Consider the following 25,629-nt stretch of genomic DNA (forward strand, 5'->3'; position numbering starts at 1 on the left):
GCTTCATGAATCTGAGATTAGTTCAAAAAATGTGAATATATTCTTACATTACCATGACCTCAAATTTGATGAAGCAGTTCTGATGCTGAAGAAGAAAACAGTTACGTGCACAACTGATGAGAACAAGAGTAAATAGTGCAAATGAATTTTTAGTGTATGTGCTAAACATGATAATTTACTTTAGGAAAGCCAGCACAAAGCAAACACACACTCGCCAGACTACTCCAAATCATTTTAAATATACTCATGGGAGCCTAAAGGTCAATATTAAAATCATCCAGTTAGTGTCTATAACAACCTCATGCAAATATCTCCAAGCGTCAAAAACCCCATGGGATATGGAATGCTAATTGTCAGGGTGCCTCTTACCACTGAAAAACGGTACTTATGAACCTATATGCAGGGCAGGAATAGAGAGGCAGGTGTAGAAAATAGACTTGTGAACACAACCGGGAAAGGTGACGGTGGGACAAATGGAGAGAGCAGCACTGAAACATACCCATTACCAAACATAGAACAGACAGCTAATGGGAAGCTGCCGCAGAGCACAGGAGCTCAGCCCAGTGCTCTCTGCAACCCAGAGGGGCGGGAGGGGACATATGTACCCTTGCGGCTGATTCACACTGTTGTACAGCAGAAATCAACGCAACAAGGTAAAGCAATTATACTCCTAAAAATATTTAAATAAAACAAAAATGAAAAAGGATATCTCAGAATATAGATACATCAAAACCCACCAGCATAGGGGGACTACTAAGATCAAGAGGCGGCAGTTCAAAAGCTGATATTTCCAAGAACAGTAAATGCCAGCTGGAATTCTGGTGATTACTCCCCAGTTTTTCTTTTAAAATAGAGAAACTTTGTTTTCTGGACTAGGTTAAAATACACCTTTACATCCTGCTTCAGGAATTTAAAAAAATCTTGTAAGATTCAAAACAAGAACAAATGGACTTTATTACCCAAAGAAAAATCATTGACAAGAGAATATCTTTTTAAATTGCTCTGTGTATATAGGCTAGAACAGTAACAACTCCAATATGCTATTAATATATGAAGATGCATCTTAGCAAACCAAATGTACTAGAATGCTAATTAGATTGGACTTACCATAGGACTTTAAAAAACATGTTATGTTCAGTCTATACCTTGACATCCTTATTTTGAATGCCATCAATGCAATTCTTTTACCCATTTAGAAAGGACTACATAGCATGAAGAGCTGGACTTTTCCTTAACCAAATTACCTTTGGAAATTGAAGCATGGATTTTAAAACCCAGTGTCTCTTCTAGCTGGTTGTAGTCAGATTCCACAGAGGATGCATGAAGTGTTTCTACCAAGAAAGGCATTCTTCCCTGTGCCTCATCATAGAAGACAGTGTGGTTCCATGTGTAAGGGACGCTGATGCCATCAATGGTGAACAGCCGGGTTGAGTAGGCATACAGCTGCCCAGCACCTGTTTGAACGTAGTCCTCAGTGTAATCCTAAGAAGGACAATATGGATTTGAGGATCAGCATGGCTATTTTTTTTTTCTTCTTGAGGGTACTATGATATGTAGAATGAGATAAAAATGGCTTAGGGTCTAAAAATATACAGTTCTAAATAAAAATTATAATTGTATAGCAGTGTTCAAACTTAGTTTGAACCTACCTATCATTGTAACTACCTTAGTTTCATAATTTTAGTGTCATAAATGAGAGTTTAATAAGGGACTCAGTTGTCGGTCAAGAGTAAAGTAAAAATGTGAAAAGGCGATTGCTATCATTCTTTAATTTCTGGAATACTTCTGTGGATGGTCTATAAAATCTTTTATGTAAGACTTACTATTCTCTTTGTCTGTAGAAAGTTAAATGGCTTAAATCAACAGAGCTCTGATCTTATTCCTGATAAGCATGGTCATAAAACTACTAAAAGCTTATAAAGACTCCTCCTTAAAGATTTTTAGATAAAGACCACATAGCCATTTCTACCCTTAGTGGTTTAGAGATTTACTCTGCAAAGTGAACAAGGGAAACTATACAAGTTTTCTGTGCTTCTTGAATGTTCTTTGACTCTTACTCTTACCATTGCTCCAATAAACAGTGAAGGCAAGTTACCCTAACGTTTTACCTTCACACTGACTTCGGCAGGTGACTGCAGCTGCAGGACGTAGCCACTCACAATGATATCTACCAGTAGAGTACCATCAGAATCCAAGCCCCGGGCAGCATGAGTCATCCGCAAGATTTCTCCTAGGAATTAAAATTTATTCATTTCAACAGCAAATATATATATGTGTGTGTGTATGTATATATCGGAGAAGGCAATGGCACCCCACTCCAGTACTCTTGCCTGGAAAATCCATGGACAGAGGAGCCTGGTAGGCTGCAGTCCACGGGGTCGCTAAGAGTCGGACATGACTGAGCGACTTCCCTTTCACTTTTCTCTTTCATGCACTGGAGAAGGAAATGGCAACCCACTCCAGTGTTCTTGCCTGGAGAATCCCAGGGACGGCGGAGCCTGGTGGGCTGCCATCTATGGGGTCACACAGAGTCAGACACGACTGAAGCGACTTAGCAGCAGCAGCAGTAGCAGTATGTATATATACAGATACACTTCCCAGTAGTAAAAAATCCACCTGCCAGTGCAGGAGGTGCAGGTTCGATTCCTGGGTCAGGAAGAGCCCCTGGAGAAGGAAATGACAACCCGCTCCAGTATTCTTGCCTGGAAAACTCCATGGACAGAGGAGCCTGGCGGGCTACAGTCCATGGAGTCACAAAGCCAGATATGACTGAGCATGCACACATGCGTATCTGTGTATTTTTAAAATATGGTTTGTGTAAGCAGACTACAGACTTATTTTTATACCAGTTCAGCTATGTTATTATACTTCAAACTTGGTTAAACACAAATCATAAGAGAAAATAGCACTTAGCCCCCAAATTAAACTTAGATTTACTGAATTAAATTGATTTTAAAATTCTTTTTTTTTAAACATATTTTACAAAAATTTCACCTGATTACACTTAGAATTAGGTGAAGGAATCCACACTTTTAACTAACAAGCAATAGCAAGGCAGTTCTACAGAAATGGACTGATTGTCTGTGAGAAGGGGACAGACAGCGTGACCAGGAAGACTGGCAATAGCCACAAGTCTGGCTCCAGCTCTTTGTTCTTTCTGGTGCTTTTAGAAACAGCAAAGGGGCATCTTAGGAAGTGGATTGCCACACAAAGACCCACATGTCTTGTGGGCTGATTAAAGCTATGATTTTCCTCAGCCCTGCTACCTTAAAGATCACTGCTGCAAAGGCAGACCACCTTCGAAGATACTTCATATAAAGGTCTTTAAAAAGTCGTGTGCCCTTGGAAAAGACCCTGAATTGCTAATCCATATGGATTAAAGCTAAGGATAAAGTGAAAAGTCTTTAGATTTGCTTGTTTACATTTCCAGTTTTCTGATTAAAGAATCCCCTATCAGATATGATAACTGAATCTCTGGTTCAAAGACAAAAACCTTTAATTAATAGCTATGACTCAGCTTCCTGCCCTGCTTGGCCTTCAAAACCCTCTCTAAGGAATTAAAGAGAATAGATACAGGAAAGATGAAGGAAAAAAAAACTTTTAGGTTATAAAAATCACTATACTATCTGCAAACATATGGCTTCTTATAGAGCCATGTCAGTAAAAGTTTATAGGAAAATATAAACTTGCTTTTATGTCATTTATGATAAGATGGCAACAAAACTTTGAAAGTATCCTCTGTAGGAACATGTATTTTTCTAAACTGCCAACTTTTACAGCGATCATATTTTTAAATAGCAATAGGATATTAAGTTCAGTTGATACGAACCAGTTGCAAATTCCACTTGGGTTTCTCTCTTGAAAACTGCATTGGTGAGGGTAAAGCCATTGACTGCTTCTCCTATTTCTTTTGCTGTTGTCCAATAAATGGGATTTAGAATAGAAACTATCTTTCTCATTGCTGGACCTAGAGAAAAAAGGGGTAAATAAGATGTCACAGAAAAATATTTACAGCCCATTGTTGTTATTCACAGCAAGTTATTCAAAGGGATGAATTCTAAATATACTTGAATAACAACAAAAATACCAGCATCTAAAAATGTCAGTTTTTAAAAAGAGTTTACCATTGGGATAAAACTAAGGACTATTACACTGCTCATTTAGTAGTAGCATCCCTAGAAATTTTAAGTGGAAATAATAGATGAAGAAGAATAATGTATGTTTAAAAAAAGAGGCTTATTGACAACTTTTATCAGCAAAGAGACTTACCAAGACTGCGAGGTACATTGGTAATTTTGGCATGTATTATTCTAGTATCAGAGTTTGGGCTATCTGTGACCGTGGCATTAAGGAAAGCAATTCCAAATTCAACATCATTAATGCTTCCAATAACACTTCCTCTGGCTCGCTGGGGCCCACCTATTGCGGGAAGAGAAAACATTCTTGGAAAGGAAACAATTTCATCAACATTACATTGGAGAAAAGAAAGCCAGTATTCAGAGATGCTCCAAATCTTCTCCCAAACATTTAAAATATCATATGACATCTGAATTTCAGAGTGAAATAAATAAGCTTTCAAAACATTCTACTCCCATGTAACACTCATCATCCTGCATAAATCTAGGATCCTTCCAATCTATGTACATCATAGTATTATTTCACAATCCAAAGAATACATTCAGCACTCAGTCCCAAAGCCAAAATAAAGTACGTGTTTGGTGATGGTGATGAAATGTTGATAATAATGAGGGTTTATTGAGCATGTCATGTTCTATAGGAAGCACATAATATGTTTTAACTCATTCTAGCCAAAATTCTGTAAGGTAAGTTTAAATAGCCACAGTTTAGATAAATAGCCAGAGTTTGCAGACTAAGAAAATAAAAGTTCAGAGCATTCAAGGGATCGTCCCATGATTACTTAATTAGGAAGCAGTAGAATGAGGATATAAACAGAGATCTGCTTGTCATCAAAACCCATATTCTTTATTTTTAAATTTATTTATTGAAGTGTAGTTGCTTTACAATGTGCTGGTTTCTGCTGTACAACAAAGGGAATCAGTTATATGTATATATACAGCTCTTCCATCTTGAGCCTCCCTCCCACCCCACCCTTCTAAGTCATCACAGAGCACTGAGCTGAGCTCCCTGTATGTCAGAAAGAGAAAAACAAGTTACCATCTATTAATGCATAAATGTGGGATCTAGAAAAATGATTCAGAAAACCCATATTCTTTTATCCATTGCCTCCTTCATGAGAACACAGAAGGAAGGAGGTATCACCAACGGAACAGCTCCAAAGCCTTGACTGGTCACTATCAACATAAATGTGAAGTGTTTAAGGGCTATTGTTCAGTCTTGGATTTCAGATCAATGGCTTACCAAGCACTTCATATTATATATATACTGGAATATGTTTACCTTGAGAAAAATGAGAAGAACTGTTGTACTTTTAACATTGCTACAAAATTTATACCAAGACAATTATGCTGAGCAAGAATCATACAATCTTTTAAAAGTAACTTTACAGTAATTTTATACTTTTTTCCCATTGTTCAACAAAAATATTGGTTACTAACACAGAATCAGTGGCTAAGGAGTCCATGCTTTGACAAGAGAGGGAAGAAACTAATAGTTTTACAGAATTTTGTTGTTTTCTGTCAAACATCAAATTAATTTTATCAAAAAGTACAGTTGATTTACAATGTTATATGCTTCTGCATACATTCAGAAATATTTAGCAAAGTGAATATTTCCAGGTTTTAAATAGCTTTTATTTTCTTGAAATATAAGGAAATGATTTCATAGATGACAGCTGAATGGATAAGATTAAAAAAAAATCAGAATAATCCCATAGAAATGCAACTTATATTCTTGGTATCTGGGTTCAGAGCAGCTAATAGTTAAAAATATTCATTATTTGATTCTTTTTACTGAGAAGGAAATGGCAACCCACTCCAGTATTCTTGCCTGGAGAATCCCATGGACAAAGGAGCCTGGGGGCTCCTTGGGGAGCCATGGGGTCGCAGAGACTTGGACATTACTGAGCACTAACACACATACTCTTGAATATAGTTTGAAGCAATCATAAGGTGTTTCAGATATTGTTGTCATGTATTATACACTGGGGCCTCCCTGATGGCTCAGTGGTAAAGAATCTGCCTGCCTGTGCAGGAGATGTGGGTTCAATCCCAAGTTGGGAAGATCCCCTGCAGAAAGACATGGCAACCCACTCCAGTATTCTTGCCTGCAGAACCCCACAGACAGAGGCGCCTGGCAGGCTACAGTCCATAGGGTTGCGAAAGAGTCGGGCATGACTTAGCAACTAAACAACAAATTATATACTGGAGAGAAATACAGTTGTATTCAATCTGAGAAAAGTAAGTGTTTCATCATTTTATTTTGCATTAATTTAATAGTGAGAGAAACAGTTTTTTTCACATTGATTGACCCTTCATGTTCTTGATTATATTCATCTGTTAGTCAAGTATTGAAGATACAGTGGTAAGAAAGATAAAAAAGACATGAAGCTAGCTTTCATAGCACTTTTATCTTAACAGGGGAGATAATTAGAATTCTACAAATAGATGTGAAATGCACTAATGTGTAAGATATCTATTACTCAGGGAAGTCTGAGAAAGAGGTAAAAACAGACTAAAGATGCGAAGATTAGTTGCTTAAGACTGAGCATATATACAAGTCAAGGAAGGCAGAGAAAGGCTTTCTGGGTAGAAGATACAGCACATGTTGCCCTTTTAGGAGATGGTGGCTTGTCACATCTGAGAAGCTAAGAGTAGAGAGTTTAGAGAGTGATGGGAACCATGCAGCAAGATGTCACAGGCAACAGCAAGATGTCACAGGCAAGTACATAGTAGGACCTGGTTGGCTACTTTTGTTCTTATCCTTAGTGATCCTACTATCCTTCTCTCGCCCTGCTTAGGACTGATTTCCTTAGTTCTCAAGGTCAGCACTAATGAGTAGCCTCCCATTTTGACCTTGATTCTCTAGTCTCACTAGAGACTTGAATCCCAGTGTTCAACAGATGTCTCCTTGTTCTGTCTACCCAGTTGGGATCCTTCAAACTCTGTCAGATCCTGTAATCCAAATTATTTGCCTATTTGGACTTCTTCTGTCACTGGGTCCCTGGTACCACGAGAGACTGAGCTCCAAATGTCTCAACTGAAATGAGACCTGTCACTGTGCCTACATGTTAAGAGTCTCAACATCGTCGGTGATCAGCGCCAAGTGGAGGAGACGCATTAAGCAACTGAGCAAGGATGCTTGCTCTTTCAGCCTGCTTACATCCTATACATCTGTTCATGTAACTCCTTCCTGTCCCTCTGTCAAATGGGCCTTGTTGATTTTCAGGGATATTTAATTCCCAAAGCAACCTTAAAGCTTTGGAATGTCCAATGGTATGTCCATATTTCAACAGTGTGAAAATGTTCTTTTTGGTCTGCTTCTTTGAGATGAATACCCTTAATATTTTCCACCATTTCTTGGGACTCCAGTAAACTCAGGTCCATGAGTTCTAGAAAGCCAACTCTGTTCCTTCTGAATTGTTGTATCTCAATATCTAGCCATATTGCATGACTTGAAGGATAGTAGTTGAACTCCCCCTAATCTTTTCCCTTAAACTGAATTTTCCCTATTTTACTGTCTATACTCATGTTATCTATATTTCAGTCTGTGAAAGAACAGCCTCCAATCGTGTATTTCTATCAGCTATTCAGTTTCTGCCCCACCCTCATTTTTCTGCCTGGAATCTCAGCCTGGTTTGCCTATTCTTGCTTGCCCTTTTTAGTCCTCAAGCCCAGGACTACTATTTACAGCTGGGGGGAGACTATATCCTTTTATAAAAGGAGCCTAGAAGGGGGCAAGTAGAGATTAATATACAGCATGAGCTTTGGCACAGAGCTGCATCAATTCTTCCATCCAGTTGTTGTCATTGTTTAGTCTCTCTGTTGTGTCCAGCTCTTTGCAACACCATGGACTGTAGCTCATGAGGCTCTTCTCTCCATGGGATTTCCCAGGCAAGAATACTAGAGTGGGTTGCCATTTCCTTCTCCAGGGAATCTTCCCAACCCATGGATCACACCTATGTTCCTGCTTGACAGGTGAATTCTTTACCTGTGAGCCACCTGGGAAGCCCCTCTTTCACCCAGAGTTGGCACTATTTTGTAATTTGAGGGTTCAGAGTGGATAAAAATGTGGTCCTGCCAAAGTCTAATGTGGTTGCTTACCTGGGCATACTTGTATATTACATCTGGATACCTGCGTAGCATCGCCTGGGCAGGGGCGACCACTTTTAGATGGTATTGGATTGTTGCACAGCCGTTTTCGTGTCTTTTCACCTCCTCCACAAGAGGTGGAACACCAGCTCCAACTATGCCAGTTTCCCCAACTTCCATCCACTGTGAACAAGAATGAGATGGTCAACATTAACAAATGGGTTATAAAATCTACCCCCAGGATGACTCTACCTATACAGCTTTCAAGACCTGAAACGATGGGGCTGCTACAAGGAGCACTGAATGAAAGGCTTTACTTGTTCTGCTGCCAGGGGTTGGGAAGCTCACCAGGACACATGTCCGTGTTGCATCTCTGGATCTGGGAGTCTGGGCCCCCACAAGCTCTTCCTCCATTGGAGGGACGAGGGTTATCACATGTGCGGTACCGCCGCATCTGCCCCCCGTTACATGTCCGGCTGCATATTCCCCAGCCACTCCAAGGACTCCAGTTACCATGAGCTATGACACAGAACCATTGGAGAAGTGGTGAACAATGACATTGATCCACAGAGTACAGAAAGACTCTATCCAGGAAGTGAAAAGAAACACCCAGATCTCTAAATAGGCATCTTCCAAAGACAGGTGGTTTAGCTGTTAGTTTGACTAGAAACTGGGTATACATTCCAGTGACTGTGCAATTCCATTTAACCTGCATAAACAAGGCTGAGTGCCAAAGCGTTGATGCTTTTGAATTGTGGTGCTAGAGAAGACTTAGGAGAGTCCCTTGGATTGCAAGATCAAACCAGTCAATCCTAAAGGAAATCAACCCTGAATATTCACTAGAAGGACTGCTGCTGAAGCTCCAATACTTTGGTCACCTGATGCGAAGAGCTGACCCCCTGAAAAAGACCCTGATGCTGCAAAAGAGTGAAGGCAAAAGGAGAAAGGGGAGGCAGAGACTAAGATGGTTAGATAGCATCATTGACTCAATGGACATGAATTTGAGCAAACTCCAGGATACAGCAGAGGACAGAGGAGGCTGGCGTGCTGCAGTCCAAGCGGTCGCAAAGAGTCAGACACAACATAGTGACTGAACCACCGCAAAAAAGAGTTTTCCAGGAGCTGGAGGATAGGAATGAGAAAAGGTCTCTGTGGAGTCAAGCTATAACATTCAGGATACAGTGAACTGAAATGCTGCTAGGGTCCACACTTCTAGCTTGGGTGACTAAATTAAGGCAGAGAGGCACCTTCTTGCTTCTGTTAAGGAAGCATCACCAGTTAGTGTGGAAGGATGCCCTAGTCCTTGCACTCTGCAGCTGGTCCTATAAAGGACATGAAATAGGATGTAACCTCTGCCCATATAAATCAGTGGGGTCTATGGTATTATATAGACACAACAGCAACCACGCAACATTTTGATATTCTAAACCAATGGTAGACAAATCAAGTAACAGACTGCTGTAATTTTAAGGACTTAAGGCCATAATGAAACTTTAAGAAAGTATAATGTTGACTCACTATTTCCAACACTCACTTGGACAAGAGTCACTATTACAAAAATCGCTCTGGACATCACTGCCTTCACATTTGTTGCCTCCATACTGGGGAGCAGGATCAGAGCAGTCCCTTGTTCTCTGCCTGGCGCCACCTCCACAGGATACAGAACAGGCACTCCAACTGGTCCAACTGGCCCACTTGCCATCGACTGGGGTAAAGAATAACATATGTGCTCTGTTACTACTTAGAAACGATCAAGTTAAACCCTGCACATTGATAGGTTGAGTGATCTTATTGATACTGATTTTTTTTAAGTGTCTATTTTGTATTGGAGGATAGCTGATCAACAATGTTGTGACAGTTTCAGGTGGACAGCAAAGGGACTCAGCCATACATATACATGCATCCATTCTCCCCCAGACTCCCCAGCCATCCAGGCTGCCACGTAACATTGAGCAGAGTTCCCTGTGCTATACAGTAGGACCGTGTTGGTTATCCACTTTAAATATAGCAGCGTGTACATCTGACATTGATTCTTAATGACATACTCCCTAGATAAGACATAGAGGTTAAATTATTGAGAGTACAAACACTGTATTTGTCTTACTTGGGCAGTGTCTTTCATTGCAGACTTGCATCTGGGTTTCTGCTCCATCACAGTAGGATCCAGCAAATGACGGCGGTGGGTTATTGCACAGTCTTGTTCTTGTTTGGGTACCTTTTCCACAACTTACACTGCATGTCCCCCAAGGCTGCCAGGTACTCCATGCTCCATGAACTACAAACATCCCAAGACAGAGTTTCAAGTCACAGAACCACATTTGTTATTAAAAAAAAAATTATACAAATAAATAACTCGTAATGAGTTAAATTAGCCCAGAATCGGAAATAACTGAAATTGAACCAAAGCAAACGTAACAAATGATGTTCTTCCCTTCCCCCTCTGGTTAGATTTTCATGAGAATTAGTGTCTATAGGGAAATTGAGAAGGCTACCTGGTGCCAAAATAAATGCTTAAAATTATCCAAAGAGGCTCTTTTATTAAAACTAAATGTAATCAAACTACTATATGTAAATAAAGTTTGAGCTTATAAGCCCTAACTATTTTCTGGGGAAAGTGGAAGGAACCAGAGGCTAAGCTGTATAACAAATCTCGATGCAGTTATGGAGAACACAAGTGTCTCCATAATGATAACTTGGACCCCACACTGCAAGGCCACATCTTCAAACCTGATTCAGCTTCACATTTAAAAATGTACTTGGACCTTTCAACAGCATGATGATTTGCACAGTTCTCTTTGAAAATTTTTCCCCATTACATAATGTTCATGGATTAAAAGTTCTAAATAACACACTCACCTGCTTCCTAAACAACAGAAAAAATTGACCAGTAGTTTCCAAGAAATAAGATTAAGGCCTTCCTTTTAGTAACTAACATATTACACCATCTGACCACAGGACTGGAACAACCTTATGTTTCCTTCCATGTGTAGGGGCTGAGGATAAACATTATGGTTTCTCTTATGTATAAGTCAGTATCAGGTCATATTTTTGTCAAAAGGTATTTTCTAGATGTGGGGCTCAAAAAGCTTGTTGCCGTGGTCACCAGGTTTAACCAAGATAGGAACCATAGGGCTTTAAGGTCCTGTCTAAATATTCTCTTACTAACACAACCTGTAAGTTGAAAAACAAGGAATGGAATTATCATTTGGTTTCATTGTTTAGAAAATGTTTCAAAACACATCTTGAATTTTCTAATTAACTGTTGTCTAATTGAATTGACTACATATTCTTGTACTTTGTAGACACAAACACAGTCACAAATTTATTTCAGCTGACAAGAATCTTTACTAAAGATTATTTGACTGAACATAAAAGGGAAAGAAAGCCTTTCATTAAATGGCAAGTACTATTCAAGACTACTACTTTATTAATTAAGATCACTGATGTTCATAGTTATTATATATGGACTATGGCATTTCAAAATTCTGCTATTCCAACTGTTTTAATATGTCCTATTTTCAAGGGTGTTGGTTAATGAAAGACTTTATCTCTTATAAAAAACCCTTATGATACATGCATTTTTTAGGGGGATTACAACTGAGTGACATTTATTAATTTCTTATCTCTGTAGATTCTATTATGGAGCTTCCCTGGTGACTCAGATGGTAAAGAATCTGCCTGCAATGCAAGAGACCTGGGTTTGATCCCTATGTGGGGAAGATCCCCTGGAGAAGGGAATGGCTACCCACTCCAGTGTTCTTGCCTGGAGAATTCCATGGGTAGAGGAGCCTGGTGGGCTACAGTTTCTATGACATATGGATAGAGGTTTTAGCTGAAGATCCTTTTAAGTCAATATAGCCATGAAATTAAAAGACGCTTACTCCTTGGAAGAAAAGTTATGACCAACCTAGATAGCATATTCAAAAGCAGAGACATTACTTTGCCAACTAAGGTCCGTCTAGTCAAGGCTATGATTTTTTCCTGTGGTCATATATGGATGTGAGAGTTGGACTGTGAAGAAAGCTGAGCACTGAAGAATTGATGCTTTTGAACTGTGGTGTTGGAGAAGACTCTTGAGAGTCCCTTGGACTGCAAGGAGATCAGCCTTTGGATTTCTTTGGAAGGAATGATGCTAAAGCTGAAACTCTAGTACTTTGGCTACCTCATGCGAAGAGTTGACTCATTGGAAAAGACTCTGATGCTGGGAGGGATTGGGGGCAGGAGGAAAAGGGGACGACAGAGGATGAGATGGCTGGATGGCATCACGGACTCGATGGACGTGAGTTTGAGTGAACTCCGGGAGTTGGTGATGGACAGGGAGGCCTGGCGTGCTGCGATTCATGGGGTCGCAAAGAGTCTGACACAACTGAGCGACTGAACTGAACTGAGAAAACCCTAACCAAAATTGAATTTCATGGCATGAAATGTGGTAGAATTGAAATGTTTCTTTTATTTGAATGGAAGGACAGCAAAAATGACAATATAAACCAGCGAAGGTGTAAAATTTCATAGTATCTAAAGAATACAAAAGACAACAGCTATGGAGGAATTAGAATATTATGAAAAGTAAAACAGATGAATTTGTTATTACACTGCATTGCAGTTCTGATTTTGGAAAGGCAGGAGAGCAGAGAGACTCTAGAGCAGATACCCTGTGCCTCAATAACCACTCTGCCCTTACTAGCTGTGTGATCCCAGACGAATTACTTAGCTTCTGGGTGTCTAGTTTCTTCATCTGCAGTATGTGGATAAGAAGAGAACCTACCTTACTAGGATGGGCATGAAAAATAATGAGTTGATAGATGAAAAGTGTTAGAATAGTATAAGACACACAACATCACCTAAGCGTGAGCCCTGAGCTAGTACTGTTATTCTTCACTCAAAGTTCTCAATGCTTTCAGAATGATACTTCAAAAAAGCTCAGTCTTTCAGCAATCCAACAATATACCTTTAATAACTGACTCATATAGCAACAGGATGGCCTACCCCAGAAGATATCAATCTTTTTTAGAGGGAAGACTGTCAGTTTAGAAATATCTCTGAGGGAAGACAGTTCAGTTCAGTCGCTCAGTCATGTCTGACTCTTTGCGACCCCATGAATCGCAGCACGCCAGGCCTCCCTGTCCATCACCAACTCCAGGAGTTCACTCAAACTCATGTCCATCGAGTCGGTGATGCCATCTCATTCTCTGTCGTTCCCTTTTCCTCCTGCCCGCAATCCCTCCCAGCACCAGAGTCTTTTCCAATGAGCAGGCCTAAAATAGCAATTTGTACCAGAAAGTAGAAGTGTTCATAGAATCATGGGGACAGGTCAAGAGGACACTGAAGATAGCCTCAAGGGATCTCCACTAACCAAGTCTAGGACAATTTGTGCATCATAATAAATGATGACAGTTGTGCATTATAAATCACTGAAGGAAAGGGTATTTGAGTTCTTACTGATATTACTCAAAAAAAAAAAAAAAAAGGGAGAAAGAGAAAAGTTTTTTCCTACAATGGAAAGCCAATAATAGATGTAGGAGATATGATCGAGTTAGAAATAAAATGTCTTGTAAGATCATAGTCATAACCAATTTAAAGCAAAAATAAATCATAAATAGAGGCTAAAAATGGTAGGTAAAAGACTGATAAACAAGATGTTTATGAAGTCTTAAAGTTTCCCTACAAAATGCTTATTAATTACAAAGGTAAATATAGTAACTACACTGGAAAAACACTGTTCACTGTTAAAGTGAACAAAGTTAACATCACCAGTTTGAGATATCATGTGATATGATGTACTGAGGACACAAAATCATTTCTATGATATGTCTGCCAAAATGCAAAATCTGAATCTAATCATGAAAAAATATCAGACACACCTATACAGAAAATTCTTACAAAATGATTAGCCTATAGACTTAAAAAATAGCAAGGCCATAAAATGTAAAAAGTAGCTAAGAAATTGTTCCAATTGAAAGGAACTAAAGAGACATCAGGGAGGCCTGGTGTGCTGCGATTCATGGGGTCACAAAGAGTCGGACACGACTGAGCAACTGAACTGAAAGAGACGTGACACATAAATGCAAGTGTGATCTTGGAAGAGATCGTAGAATGGGAAAGAGTTTATGAAGCATATATGACTGGGAAAAATCAGAAATAACAGATCCAGCAGGCAGAAAAACAATAAGGAAATGACTGAACTCAAGAACAGCAATCAACTAGATATAGTTGACGTCTATAGACTAGTTCATCTGAGAACAGCAGAATTTACATTGTTCTCAGGCTCACATGGAACATTCATCAAGGTGGACCACATTCTGAGCCATAAAATATACTTTAACAAATTTAAAAAAATAGAAATTATATGATGTCTGCTGTCAGACTACAGTGGAATCAAGCTAGAAATCAATAATAGATGCAAAATCCCCAAATATGTGGACATTAAACAACACACTACTAAATAATACAATTTCAAAGAAGAAATCTTGAGATATTAAAAATATTTTGAATTAAATGCAAATGAAAATACAACTTATTAAAATTTGTGGGATACAGCAAAAGTAGTGCTTAGAGGGAAATTCATAGTACTGAATGCATATATTAGAAAAGAACTAAAATAAATCATCTACATTTCCACATCAGGAAACTAAAAAAGAAGAGAAAATGAAATCTAAAGTAAGAAGAAAATAAATAGAATTAGAGCAGAGATCAGTGAAACTGAACAAAGGAAATCAATAGATAATAATGAAACGCAAAGCCGATTCTTTGAAAAGATCAATAAAATCAGTAAGATTCTAGCCAGGCTAATCAAGAGAAAAAGAATACAAATTATTAATATCAGAAATAAAAGAGGAGGCATCTCTATAGATAATATTAAAAATATTAAAAGGAATATTAATAGTTTGAACAACTCTATGTCTGCCAGTTTGACAACCTCGATGGAATAGACCGACTCCCTGAAAGACACAATTTGCCAAAAATCACATGAGAAAACAGTTTGAATAGTTCTATATCTATTAAAGAAATGTAATCACTAATTAATAAACTTCCATAACAGAAAACACAGTACCAGATGGGTTTACTGTTGAATTTTACCAAACATGTGGGAAAAAATGTACTATATACCAATTCTCTACCTTTTCTTTCAGAGGACAGAGCAGAGAGACTACTGCCTAACTCTATGAGGCCAGCATCACCCTAATACTAAAACCAGACAAAGACATTATAAAAAAAGGAAACTACAGGCCAATATCTCTCATGAACGTAGATGTAAAAAGTCTCAACAAATATTATCAAGTTGAATCCAACAATGTATTAAAAGAAAACCTCTTCTGTCCCTAAGATGCTGACATACCTCCTGGATGAAAAAGACCATCTTAGGCTATGCCCATTTTGCAGTGCTATACACTGATAAAGTCCCATGGACGGAGGAGCCTGGTAGGCTGCAGTCCATGGGGTCACTGAGAGTCGGCCCAACTGAGCGACTTCACTTTTGCTTTTTACTTTCACGCATTGGAGAAGGCAATGGCAACCCACTCCAGTGTTCTTGCCTGGAGAATCCCAGAGACAGAGGAGCCAAGTGGCCTGCCGTCTATGGGGTCGCACAGAGTTGGACACGACTGAAGTGACTTAGCAGTAGCAGTACACTGATAAATGTTTAACAGCCAGCTCTCTGGCAGTAGGGAGGAAACACTGATATATAGCATCTATAGTTTTTATGATACAAAACACTCCCACCATGGTCAATATCTACCTATTAATGTGATGTCATGAAACTCCCAGTGGGAAAAGACACACGCTGTCAGAGGCTGGATCCAGAACACCACTGACAATATGCCATAATAACAGCTAAATTCAGTTGGTTTAGGGGCTGAGAGATAACCAAAGTCTAAAAATCAGTAAGCCAACAGAACAGCGAGCAAGACTGCAGTAAGCCAATAGTTAATAAAAACAGAAAAAAAGACACCTTGAGTTTTATTTTAGGACATGTACAAATATCTATATAATGAAAAGCTAAATGATATCATAGCTGATAAACTGTACAAAGATTAATCAGTTATTTCTGGTTTGATATAATTAACTTTCTAATTTTTTAAGATTAAAATAATTTTGGCTTTTTAATTTTTTTAAGATTTCATAAGAATATTTAATTTTTATAACATAATAGAAATTCTGAGCTGCAAATTAAGACACCCAAGATCTAAGTGAATAGGCTTAGGAATCAGATCAACTTGGGTACAAATCCTTAATTCACTTTTTAGTAGTTACATAACCTCAGTAAATTATCATGTATTTTCTCATATCAAATATTTTATCATATAGTTTACTGAATTGTACAATAGAATGCAATACCCAATGCAGAGGGTAACTATCTCATTTTTGTCAACATCCCTTTTTTAGACCATCTCAGGTAAAGTATCTCTTGCAGGTATGCTCTATCACTTCAACTCTTGAGTTTGTTCTATATGCTTATCAGTATGTGAATGATATTCTCCATTTACCATTCTAATCCTAGCAGTTAGAACAGTGCCTTGAACACAGACCGAGTGCTCAATAAATATCTGTTGGATTAATGAGTGATTTCTATTCCACAGGATTTCTTTCAGGCTGTCAAACAAGGAGCCCTGCCTCTCTTGATCCACTGTGGGTAAGTAGCCCAAGCTGGCTCTCAGAGCAGTATCCCTCTCCTGGACTCCCTGAGTTCAGAGGTGAGCCTGGGACCCACAAAATCAAGCAGTTCCTTCCCAGAGGCTGATACAAATTCTGAAAGAGAGGAGCTCTTTTGTTCTGAGGCCTTAGATTCTAAGGCCCTTGTAGGCCAGGTACCACCAGTCATTTTTTCCACACACAAAGAGTCTAAATGAAGAATAAAGCCAAAGAAAGGAAAGCAGAGATGAGAGATGGAAAACACTCTGGTACAAACATTAGCCAAATTCTTGGATTCAATCATACCTGAAAATGGAATTTTCTATGGAAGCTTAGTATTTAAGCTTGGTCTATTTAAATTTAAGTAAATAGACCATCTATTTAGACCATCTAATTTCTGTCACTTTAATCTGAAAAAGCCCTAGTATACCACACCTAGTATAGTCACTCTGAGAATCTCTGCCCCAAAGAGGTTATCCTCCAACTAATTGGCTATGGGGCAATTCTGCTGTGAAAGATAAAATAACTGGTTTACAGGTTTCAACTAGTTGGCAGTGGTTTCACTTCTCCACTGACTCAGTGTTCCCATTTTTATATTATATACATCTTAGGTCTCATTAAGATCTATAGAGTGATGAGCAGATGTGATGGTCTTAGCAAAGTCGATAACTTATGTATAATGACTTGATGGAAAATACAGTGATAAGAAAACTTACTGAAGTGTGAAATAAGAGTATCAAGTCAGATTGCATACCATACTAAAGTGATAACATATCAGTTTGTAAATCCTTCAGTGAGCACAATCATCCCTCCCACTTGTCAAAAGCAAAGGTTTACCAAGCTATGGTGATTAGAAAAGGGTGATGACTAATTCATAGGATAGGGGCTTCCCTGGTGCCTCAGACGGTAAAGAATCTGCCTGCAATACAGAAGACCCTGGGTTCAATCCCTGGGTCAGGAAGATCCCCTGGAGAAGGGAATGGGTACACACTCCAGTATTCTAGCCTGGACAATTCCATGGACAGAACAGCCTGACAGGCTACAGTCCATGGGGTTGCAAAGAGTCAGGCATGACTGAGTGACTAACTGTAATTCATAACAGCCTTTAGGAGTATTAATTATTCCAGTTATCATTTTTAACTAATTTAGGTACTAAAGATTGGTTTCTAATGCTGTCTTTATCAAATTTATCACACAATATTAGAAGCTGCAGGCAAACCCATCAAGCTCTTCTTATATCCCCGCAAAAGGAAAAGGTTATCTGTTTCTTGATGAATATGTTTGTAGAAAATGGTAACATAATGTAGCCAGAATTGTGGTATTTGAGACAGAATCTGACTTAGAGAATTTGGTGAAATATAAGGACTGAGAATGGGATGGAACATTTAACTGTGGTCCAGGTATGTATGATCAGTTATATATGTTACATATATTGATAAAAAATAGCAGTATCCCCCCTCTTCATTTTACTCTCAGGGGACAGCTGAAAAGACTTAACAGCAGATTTTTTTTACATCAGAAAGAACTTATATCCAACATAAGATTCTGAGGGTTTCCCTAGTGGCTCAAACAGTAAAGAATCTGCCTGCAATGTGGGAGACCTGGCTTCAATCCTTGGGTTGGGAAGATCCTCTGGAGAAGGAAATGGTATTCTTGCCTGGGAAATCCCATGGACAGAGGAGCCTGGTGGGCTACAGTCCATGGAGTCACAAAGAGTCGGACATGACTGAGTGGCTAACACGCTAAGATCCTGAATCATTGATGATAAACTTTGAGAAAGGAAGTACCTTTGTTTTCCAAGATATACCTCAATACAACTACGTGCCTGCAAGCTCAGTCATGTCTGGCTTTGCAACCCTATGAACAATAGCCCACCAGGCTCTTCTGTCCATGGGATTTCCCCGGCAAGAACACTGGAGTGGGTTGCCATTTCCTTCTCCAGGGGATCCTCCTGATTCAGGGATCAAACTCAAGTTTCCTGCATCTCCTGCATTGCATGTAGATTCTTTACCACTTGAACCATTGGGGAAGCAATACACCTATAACATGAATTTACACACATTTGGAATGTATTCAAGTATTTTCTAAAATATTTTCATTTTTAATTTTTCACAACAAATTGTTTAAAAACTTTGTTTTTGATTTTTCATCTTAATTATATCCTTTTAGATGTACCTTTATTTTCATTAATTTATCTTTTACAGCAAAATTGTCTTATGGTCTATTTAGTTGTGTGGCAATACTGCTTGCTTGGCAGCAAAGATTCTTATAGTGAAGACACCTAGAACCCTAAAATACCTATGTTGTTTCACAAAGTCAAAAATGACATGTAGATAAAGTCCTAAGCATGGTTCCTAGCACATGACATTTATTGAGTGAATGTAGCTATGCTATTTTCTCCTTGCCAGCTGTGTATTTCTGGGCAGGTCTTTAACCTCTCTAGGCTTCATTTTTCTCATCTGAAAATGAATGACTGGATTAGCTGTTATCTAAGGTCTTCAACATCTCTAAAATTCTATTAATTTGATTGCATTTAAATGATTAAAAATATACCACAGTTTGGAAATCTTTCTCATGTTCAGTTAAATCAGGTACTTGAATTAACACTAATTTAACGCCACACTCTCATATCCATGAGACAGAAGTAAAACATAGAGAATGTGTTCAAAGGTTGAGGCCATAACATCTCTTCTCAATAAAGAAGAAAAGGTAATTATAACTCCTTTGTACGGGTCAAAAAGATGCAAGTTTTGCCCATCTCTGGGTTCTCACCTGGGCAAGGCCGAAGGTTGCACATGATGATTTCCACGGCAGTCCCTTCACACGGCCGCCCACCGTGTTGAGCTGATGGATTATTGCAAGTTCGGGTCCTGGTTCGGTTGCCGCGTCCACAGCTCCTGGTGCATTCTTCCCAGGGACTCCATTCTGACCAGTTCCCATCCACTATCCAAAGGCGACACGTTAACACCATCAGGGACGTTTCAATCGAAAGAACTTATACTGAGACAAGCCATAGTTAGGGGACAGAAGTGGGTATCTATTGAACCACGAGCCTGTCTGTTGAATAAAGAGGTGTACCTGGACACGGCTTCTGGTGACAGTTTTGCATTTCTGAATCCGATCCCTGGCAAGGCTTCCCCCCATTGGCTGGAGAGGGGCTGTTGCACAGACGACTCCTCTTCTGGATCCCTTTTCCACAGGTGACACTGCAGGGTCTCCAGGCCGACCACTGGGAAAAGCCACCAGGGACTGCAAATAAAACACTGTACTTGGTCTCTGTTATTGTAAATACAAAAATTGTAAGTCAGATTTCATGGAAGATATGCACTCGGTCTAGCACGGAACATAGAAAGGCTGAGAAATTGTTTATGGAAGCTCTTCTTTAGTGTAAAATTAAAACCGAAGCATCCGAGAAGCACTGAGCAGTAACTAGAGTTTCTTCCTGGTTCCAGTCCTGATTCATTTGGACATGGCTGTTGAAAGAGTGAGCGACAAAGAGATTTATATGCTGTTTACCTTTTGGAAATATGTCATTCTTTGAAGCAAAACTATGCATGGATTTTTGAGAATAATTTTAACCTAGTTTTAAAAACAAAATTCCATTTGGGATTTTGAATTATTAACTTGGTATTCTGCAGCTCTCATCTGTACTGTTTTTAATCGCTTCAGTTTGTAATGTGATTTTTGTCCTATCCCTATAATCTAGAAGTATCTTAAGGGTACAAGAGATGTGGGCTAAGATGCTTAATGGTTTTTATTGTTTAGATTGCTCCAGGTACTGTTTAATAAGAATATATAAGGGTAAACGAATATCACACTCACCCTGGACTATGACAGGCACTCTCACAAGGACAGAACCCATCAAGTTTCGAGCAACACATTCATACTCAGATGTATCTTCTTTCTGAGCAGCAGCGATATGTAATGAGTTGTTGGACAACACATTAATTCGCTCATCCCAGAGGATAGAGTGCCCTTGACGGGACCATGTAATGGTTGGACGAGGCTCTCCAGTTGCTTGACAATTCAAGATGACTTTGCTGCCAGCATTAATAATAGTTTCTACTGGTTCAAGAGTGATAATAGGAGGACCTATGGAGAAAAGCACATGTTTCTTAGTTTTTGTGGAATTAAATTTACATTGTGAGTCATATTAGATAATAACATTATTTAGAAAATTAAACTGATTTTTTTTAAAAATAAAATGTAGCTTCTCAACTGTTAAGGTTGTAATTGCCATTGAAAGAATGTTTTATTTCGTAAATGGTCAAAATTTTAAATCCCTAAGCAATCTAGCCTAGAGCATGGGCTCTGCAGTTGTGCTTTTTTGGATTCACATTCTGTCTCTGCTCTTTACTACCTCTTTGAATCACTGTGTCCTTAAAAATGGTGCCTAGTTCAGAGGATCTTGTTTGACTCAACTAAGATGATGCAAGCACAAATCTTCAACAAAAGACAAGAAGATAATATCATTAGTACTACTGTTATTATTTTTGTTATTGCTTTTGTCTGTGTTTTACATGGTGAACATTTAATTCTTTCCCTTACACCATTTTTTGAGGTAGAGTCGTTATTAAGTTATTCTTTCATCACTGATCATCATTCTCAATATATACATATATTGAGAGTTTATTTCTTGCCAGGCACTGTGCACAGATACAGTATCTAGTTTCAAGGGATTCAGAGTCTATTTATAAGACAGACAAGTAACCAGTTATTGAGCTATAATATACATATAAAATTTAGTAACACAACAGGTAGAATAGAATTTAGTACAGAATAGATAAATGTGTGGTAACATGAGAGCCTAAACAATAGTGACTCAATACATCAAACAAAAGTATGTCTCTGGAAATGAAGAGGTAAAGGAAGACATTCAAGAATTATTAAAGTAGGAGTTATAGGAGTTAGCCATTCAATAGTACAGCATAAAGGGATGAAGACTACAGGGTTTTGATTTGGGGAATACAGTTTATCTTTGGGTAAATTCAGTAGAATATGCAAGAAAGAACAGATTTATTAGGAAGGAATAAGGAATGATGACTTGCATCCATTTAGAAATGCTGAGCTTGAGATATCTGTAGGACAGTCAAGTGGAGATGTCTAGATATTCCTATCTCAAGCTTAGAATAGAGATAGAGGTAAGATTGCTTCAGGAGTGAGTCTAAAATGAGAGGGAGAGATCCAAAGACAGAAACTATTGCAACATTATTAGGTAAGAAATGAACAGAAAATGAGCCTGTAAATGATACTCAGAGCTGATCACTGAGGAAGGAAGAAATTCAGAAGAAAATGATATCCTAGTAACCAAAGTGTGTTTCAAGGAGGAGCGAGAGGTCAACAGTATCTATAGTGGATGACAGCTGTTCAGATGAAGGTATTGGAAAGATAAAAGGAACTATAAAATACAAAAAGTTGGTGGCATAATGTTTATACTGGTCTACAATGTCAAGAAAGAGAATATAAAGGACTTCATGGAGAAGAAGCTTAAACTGGATTTTTTTTAAAAATGAGTAAGATTACATATAGGAGAAAGGAACTGCCGTGGAGAGAAGCAAACAGTATAGAGATAGTTAGCTCTGAAAGGTGATTCAGCCTGGACAGCAGCAGCATGCAGGTTAAAATCTTAAAAGAAAATCTAAAGGGTTTACATTTGAATAGGTGAAAATAGGGGAGTATGTTTTTTCTTGACAGAGTCTGATAGGATGACAGCAGTGTTTCAGACTGAACTGAACGGTGGAAGGATTGGCTCAACAGAAAGTGATGCATATGAGATAATTCAGGGTGGTGGCTGCACATTACAGACCAGGAGCTGTATCTGGAATGCTAGAACACAAAACAAAACCAGAAGTAAAATGTGTTTTATGGTAATACTACTATGATAGTATTTTATGTAAAAGCATCTTGACATGTTGTCTTTTACAAAAGGAATTCTTTCACATGAGGTTTGAATCTTTCAGCGTTATTAATGTATTATTCATATGTATGTCCGCATCATCCTCAAATTGCGTTCTTACTTGACGTTTATATTAAAATCACTCTAAGAACTTTCCGGGCTCTAAGAACACCCCTCCAGTTTCAGATTACATTATGTATTCCATAAACTGTTGTTGAATAAAGTAAATGGCTCAATTAGTCATACAACACACTCAATAAGAACATTGAATAAATAAGCCTGTTCATATTATTATGGTCAAAAAAATGTTAAATAAAACTAAGACTCTTAATTTAGATTCCATATTTGAACATTTCCAATGGCACATAGTCTATAAATTAATTTAACAATAAGTCCCATATGTAAAAAAATTAAAAAAGGAAAAGAAAAGATTCCATATGTACATCTTTCAAAGTTTCATTAATTCTATCAGTCATATAATAATTTGTTAAATATGAGCATTTTATCTAAATGAAGATATTCCTTATGGTACTTTAATCTTAAACATTGTATTTTTTACTTTTTTATATCCCCCATTTATTACAATGATTTTATTGTCAGCATATGTAAATGAGCTAATCTAATGCAGTTTTTCTTAAACTTGGCCAGTGAATCACTCTTCCTGGGGAGATTAATTGTGAGATGCCCTACATACATTCACCCAAGAAAGCCATGAAACCCTGGGTCGGGGGAATTTCATGAGAATAACATTTTTTGGGGGAAAATTTAGATTATTATATCCTCCTCTAATTGAGTTAAATTCACATCTGCATGCTAACATTTCTGGAAATATCTGGAGTAAAGAAAACTGGTGCACCTAAGCAGAGTTTGGCATATAGTAGGTGCTCTTATATATATGTATTTAATAAATGAAAACTCTGTTTAATCTATTTTTCTCAGAATTATTCAATCATGGTACTCTACTTTTCTCCTAATGGTATCCATAAAGTTATTATTTGGTACATTTGTTTTTAATAAGACACTATCTTAGACACAGAAACAAGCTTATGAATAATATATTCTATCAGATTGATTATATTCTTTGCAGCCAAAGATGGAGAAGCTCTATACAGTCAACAAAAACAAGACCAGGAGCTGACTGTGGCTCCTTATTACCAAATTCAGACTCAAATTGAAGAAAATAGGGGAAACCGCTAGACCATTTAGGTATGACCTAAATCAAATCCCTTGTGATTATACAGTGGAAGTGAGAAATAGATTTAAGGGCCTAGATCTGATAGATAGAGTGCCTGATGAACTATGGAATGAGGTTCATGACATAGTACAGTAGACAGGGATCAAGACCATCCCCATGGAAAAGAAACGCAAAAAAGCAAAATGGTTGTCTGGGGAGGCCTTACAAATAGCTGTGAAAAGAAGAGAGGCGAAAAACAAAGGAGAAAAGGAAAGATACAAGCATCTGAATGCAGAGTTCCAAAAAATAGCAAGAAGAGATAAGAAAGCTTCTTCAGCGATCAATGCAAAGAAATAGAGGAAAACAACAGAATGCGAAAGACTAGAGATCTCTTTAAGAAAATTAGAGATACCAAGGGAACATTTCATGCAAAGATGGGCTCGATAAAGGACAGAAATGGTATGGACCTAACAGAAGCGGAAGATATTAAGAAGAGGTGGCAAGAGAACACAGAAGAACTGTACAAAAAAGATCTTCATGACCCAGATAATCATGATGATGTGATCACTAATCTAGAGCCAGACATCTTGGAATGTGAAGTCAAGTGGGCCTTAAAAAGCATCACTACGAACAAAGCTAGTGGAGGTGATGGAATTTCAGTTGAGCTGTTTCAAATCCTGAAAGATAATGCTGTGAAAGTGCTGCAGTCAATATGCCAGCAAATTTGGAAAACTCAGCAGTGGCCACAGGACTGGAAAAGGTCAGTTTTCATTCCAATCCCAAAGAAAGGCAATGCAAAAGAATGCTCAAACTACTGCACAATTGCACTCATCTCACATGCTAGTAAAGTAATGCTCAAAATTCTCCAAGCCAGGCTTCAGCAATACGTGAACTGTGAACCCCCTGATGTTCAAGCTGGATTTAGAAAAGACAGAGGAACCAGAGATCAAATTGCCAACATCTGCTGGATCATGGAAAAAGCAAGAGAGTTCCAGAAAAACATCTATTTCTGCTTTACTGACTATGCCAAAGCCTTTGACTGTGTGGATCACAATAAACTGTGGAAAATTCTGAAAGAGATTGGAATACCAGAGCACCTGACCTGCCTCTTGAGAAATCTGTATGCAGGTCAGGAAGCAACAGTTAGAACTGGACATGGAACAACAGACTGGTTCCAAATAGGAAAAGGAGTACGTCAAGGCTGTATATTGTCACCCTGCTTATTTAACTTCTATGAAGAGTACATGATGAGAAAACGCTGGACTGAAAGAAACACAAGCTGGAATCAAGATTGCCGGGAGAAATATCAAGAACCTCAGATATGCAGATGACACCACCCTTATGGCAGAAAGTGAAGAGGAGCTTAAAAGCCTCTCGATGAAAGTAAAAGAGGAGAGCGAAAAAGTTGGCTTAAAGCTCAACGTTCAGAAAACGAAGATATGTCATCTGGTCCCATCACTTCATGGGAAATAGATGGGGAAACAGTGGAAACAGTGTCAGACTTTATTTTTTTGGGCTCCAAAATCACTGTAGATGGTGACTGCAGCCATGAAATTAAAAATGCTTACTCCTTGAAAGAAAAGTTATGACTAACCTAGATAGCATATTCAAAAGCAGAGACATTACTTTGCCGACTAAGGTCCGTCTAGTCAAGGCTATGGTTTTTTCCTGTGGTCATGTATGGATGTGAGAGTTGGACTGTG

The 25,629-nt window shown here is 38.4% G+C and overlaps 1 protein-coding gene across 1 annotated transcript in view; it reads right to left on the bottom strand.

Moving 5' to 3' along the window:
* Nucleotides 1-25,629, bottom strand: part of HMCN1 (hemicentin 1) — a 551,984-nt gene that overhangs the window by 47,005 nt on the left and 479,350 nt on the right. The window contains exons 87-97 of the mRNA XM_040263800.1: nucleotides 20,679-20,948; nucleotides 19,935-20,105; nucleotides 19,629-19,799; nucleotides 10,333-10,503; nucleotides 9,763-9,933; nucleotides 8,577-8,747; nucleotides 8,241-8,411; nucleotides 4,270-4,419; nucleotides 3,830-3,967; nucleotides 2,109-2,230; nucleotides 1,245-1,482 (exon numbers count right to left, since the gene is read on the bottom strand). Of these exons, the coding sequence (XP_040119734.1) occupies nucleotides 1,245-1,482; nucleotides 2,109-2,230; nucleotides 3,830-3,967; nucleotides 4,270-4,419; nucleotides 8,241-8,411; nucleotides 8,577-8,747; nucleotides 9,763-9,933; nucleotides 10,333-10,503; nucleotides 19,629-19,799; nucleotides 19,935-20,105; nucleotides 20,679-20,948 (1,944 nt within the window). The remainder of the gene's footprint in view (nucleotides 1-1,244; nucleotides 1,483-2,108; nucleotides 2,231-3,829; nucleotides 3,968-4,269; nucleotides 4,420-8,240; nucleotides 8,412-8,576; nucleotides 8,748-9,762; nucleotides 9,934-10,332; nucleotides 10,504-19,628; nucleotides 19,800-19,934; nucleotides 20,106-20,678; nucleotides 20,949-25,629) is intronic.

The sequence above is a fragment of the Oryx dammah genome, unplaced genomic scaffold (assembly GCF_014754425.2).
Source record: "Oryx dammah isolate SB20612 unplaced genomic scaffold, SCBI_Odam_1.1 HiC_scaffold_21, whole genome shotgun sequence".
Classification (NCBI taxonomy): Eukaryota; Metazoa; Chordata; class Mammalia; order Artiodactyla; family Bovidae; genus Oryx; species Oryx dammah.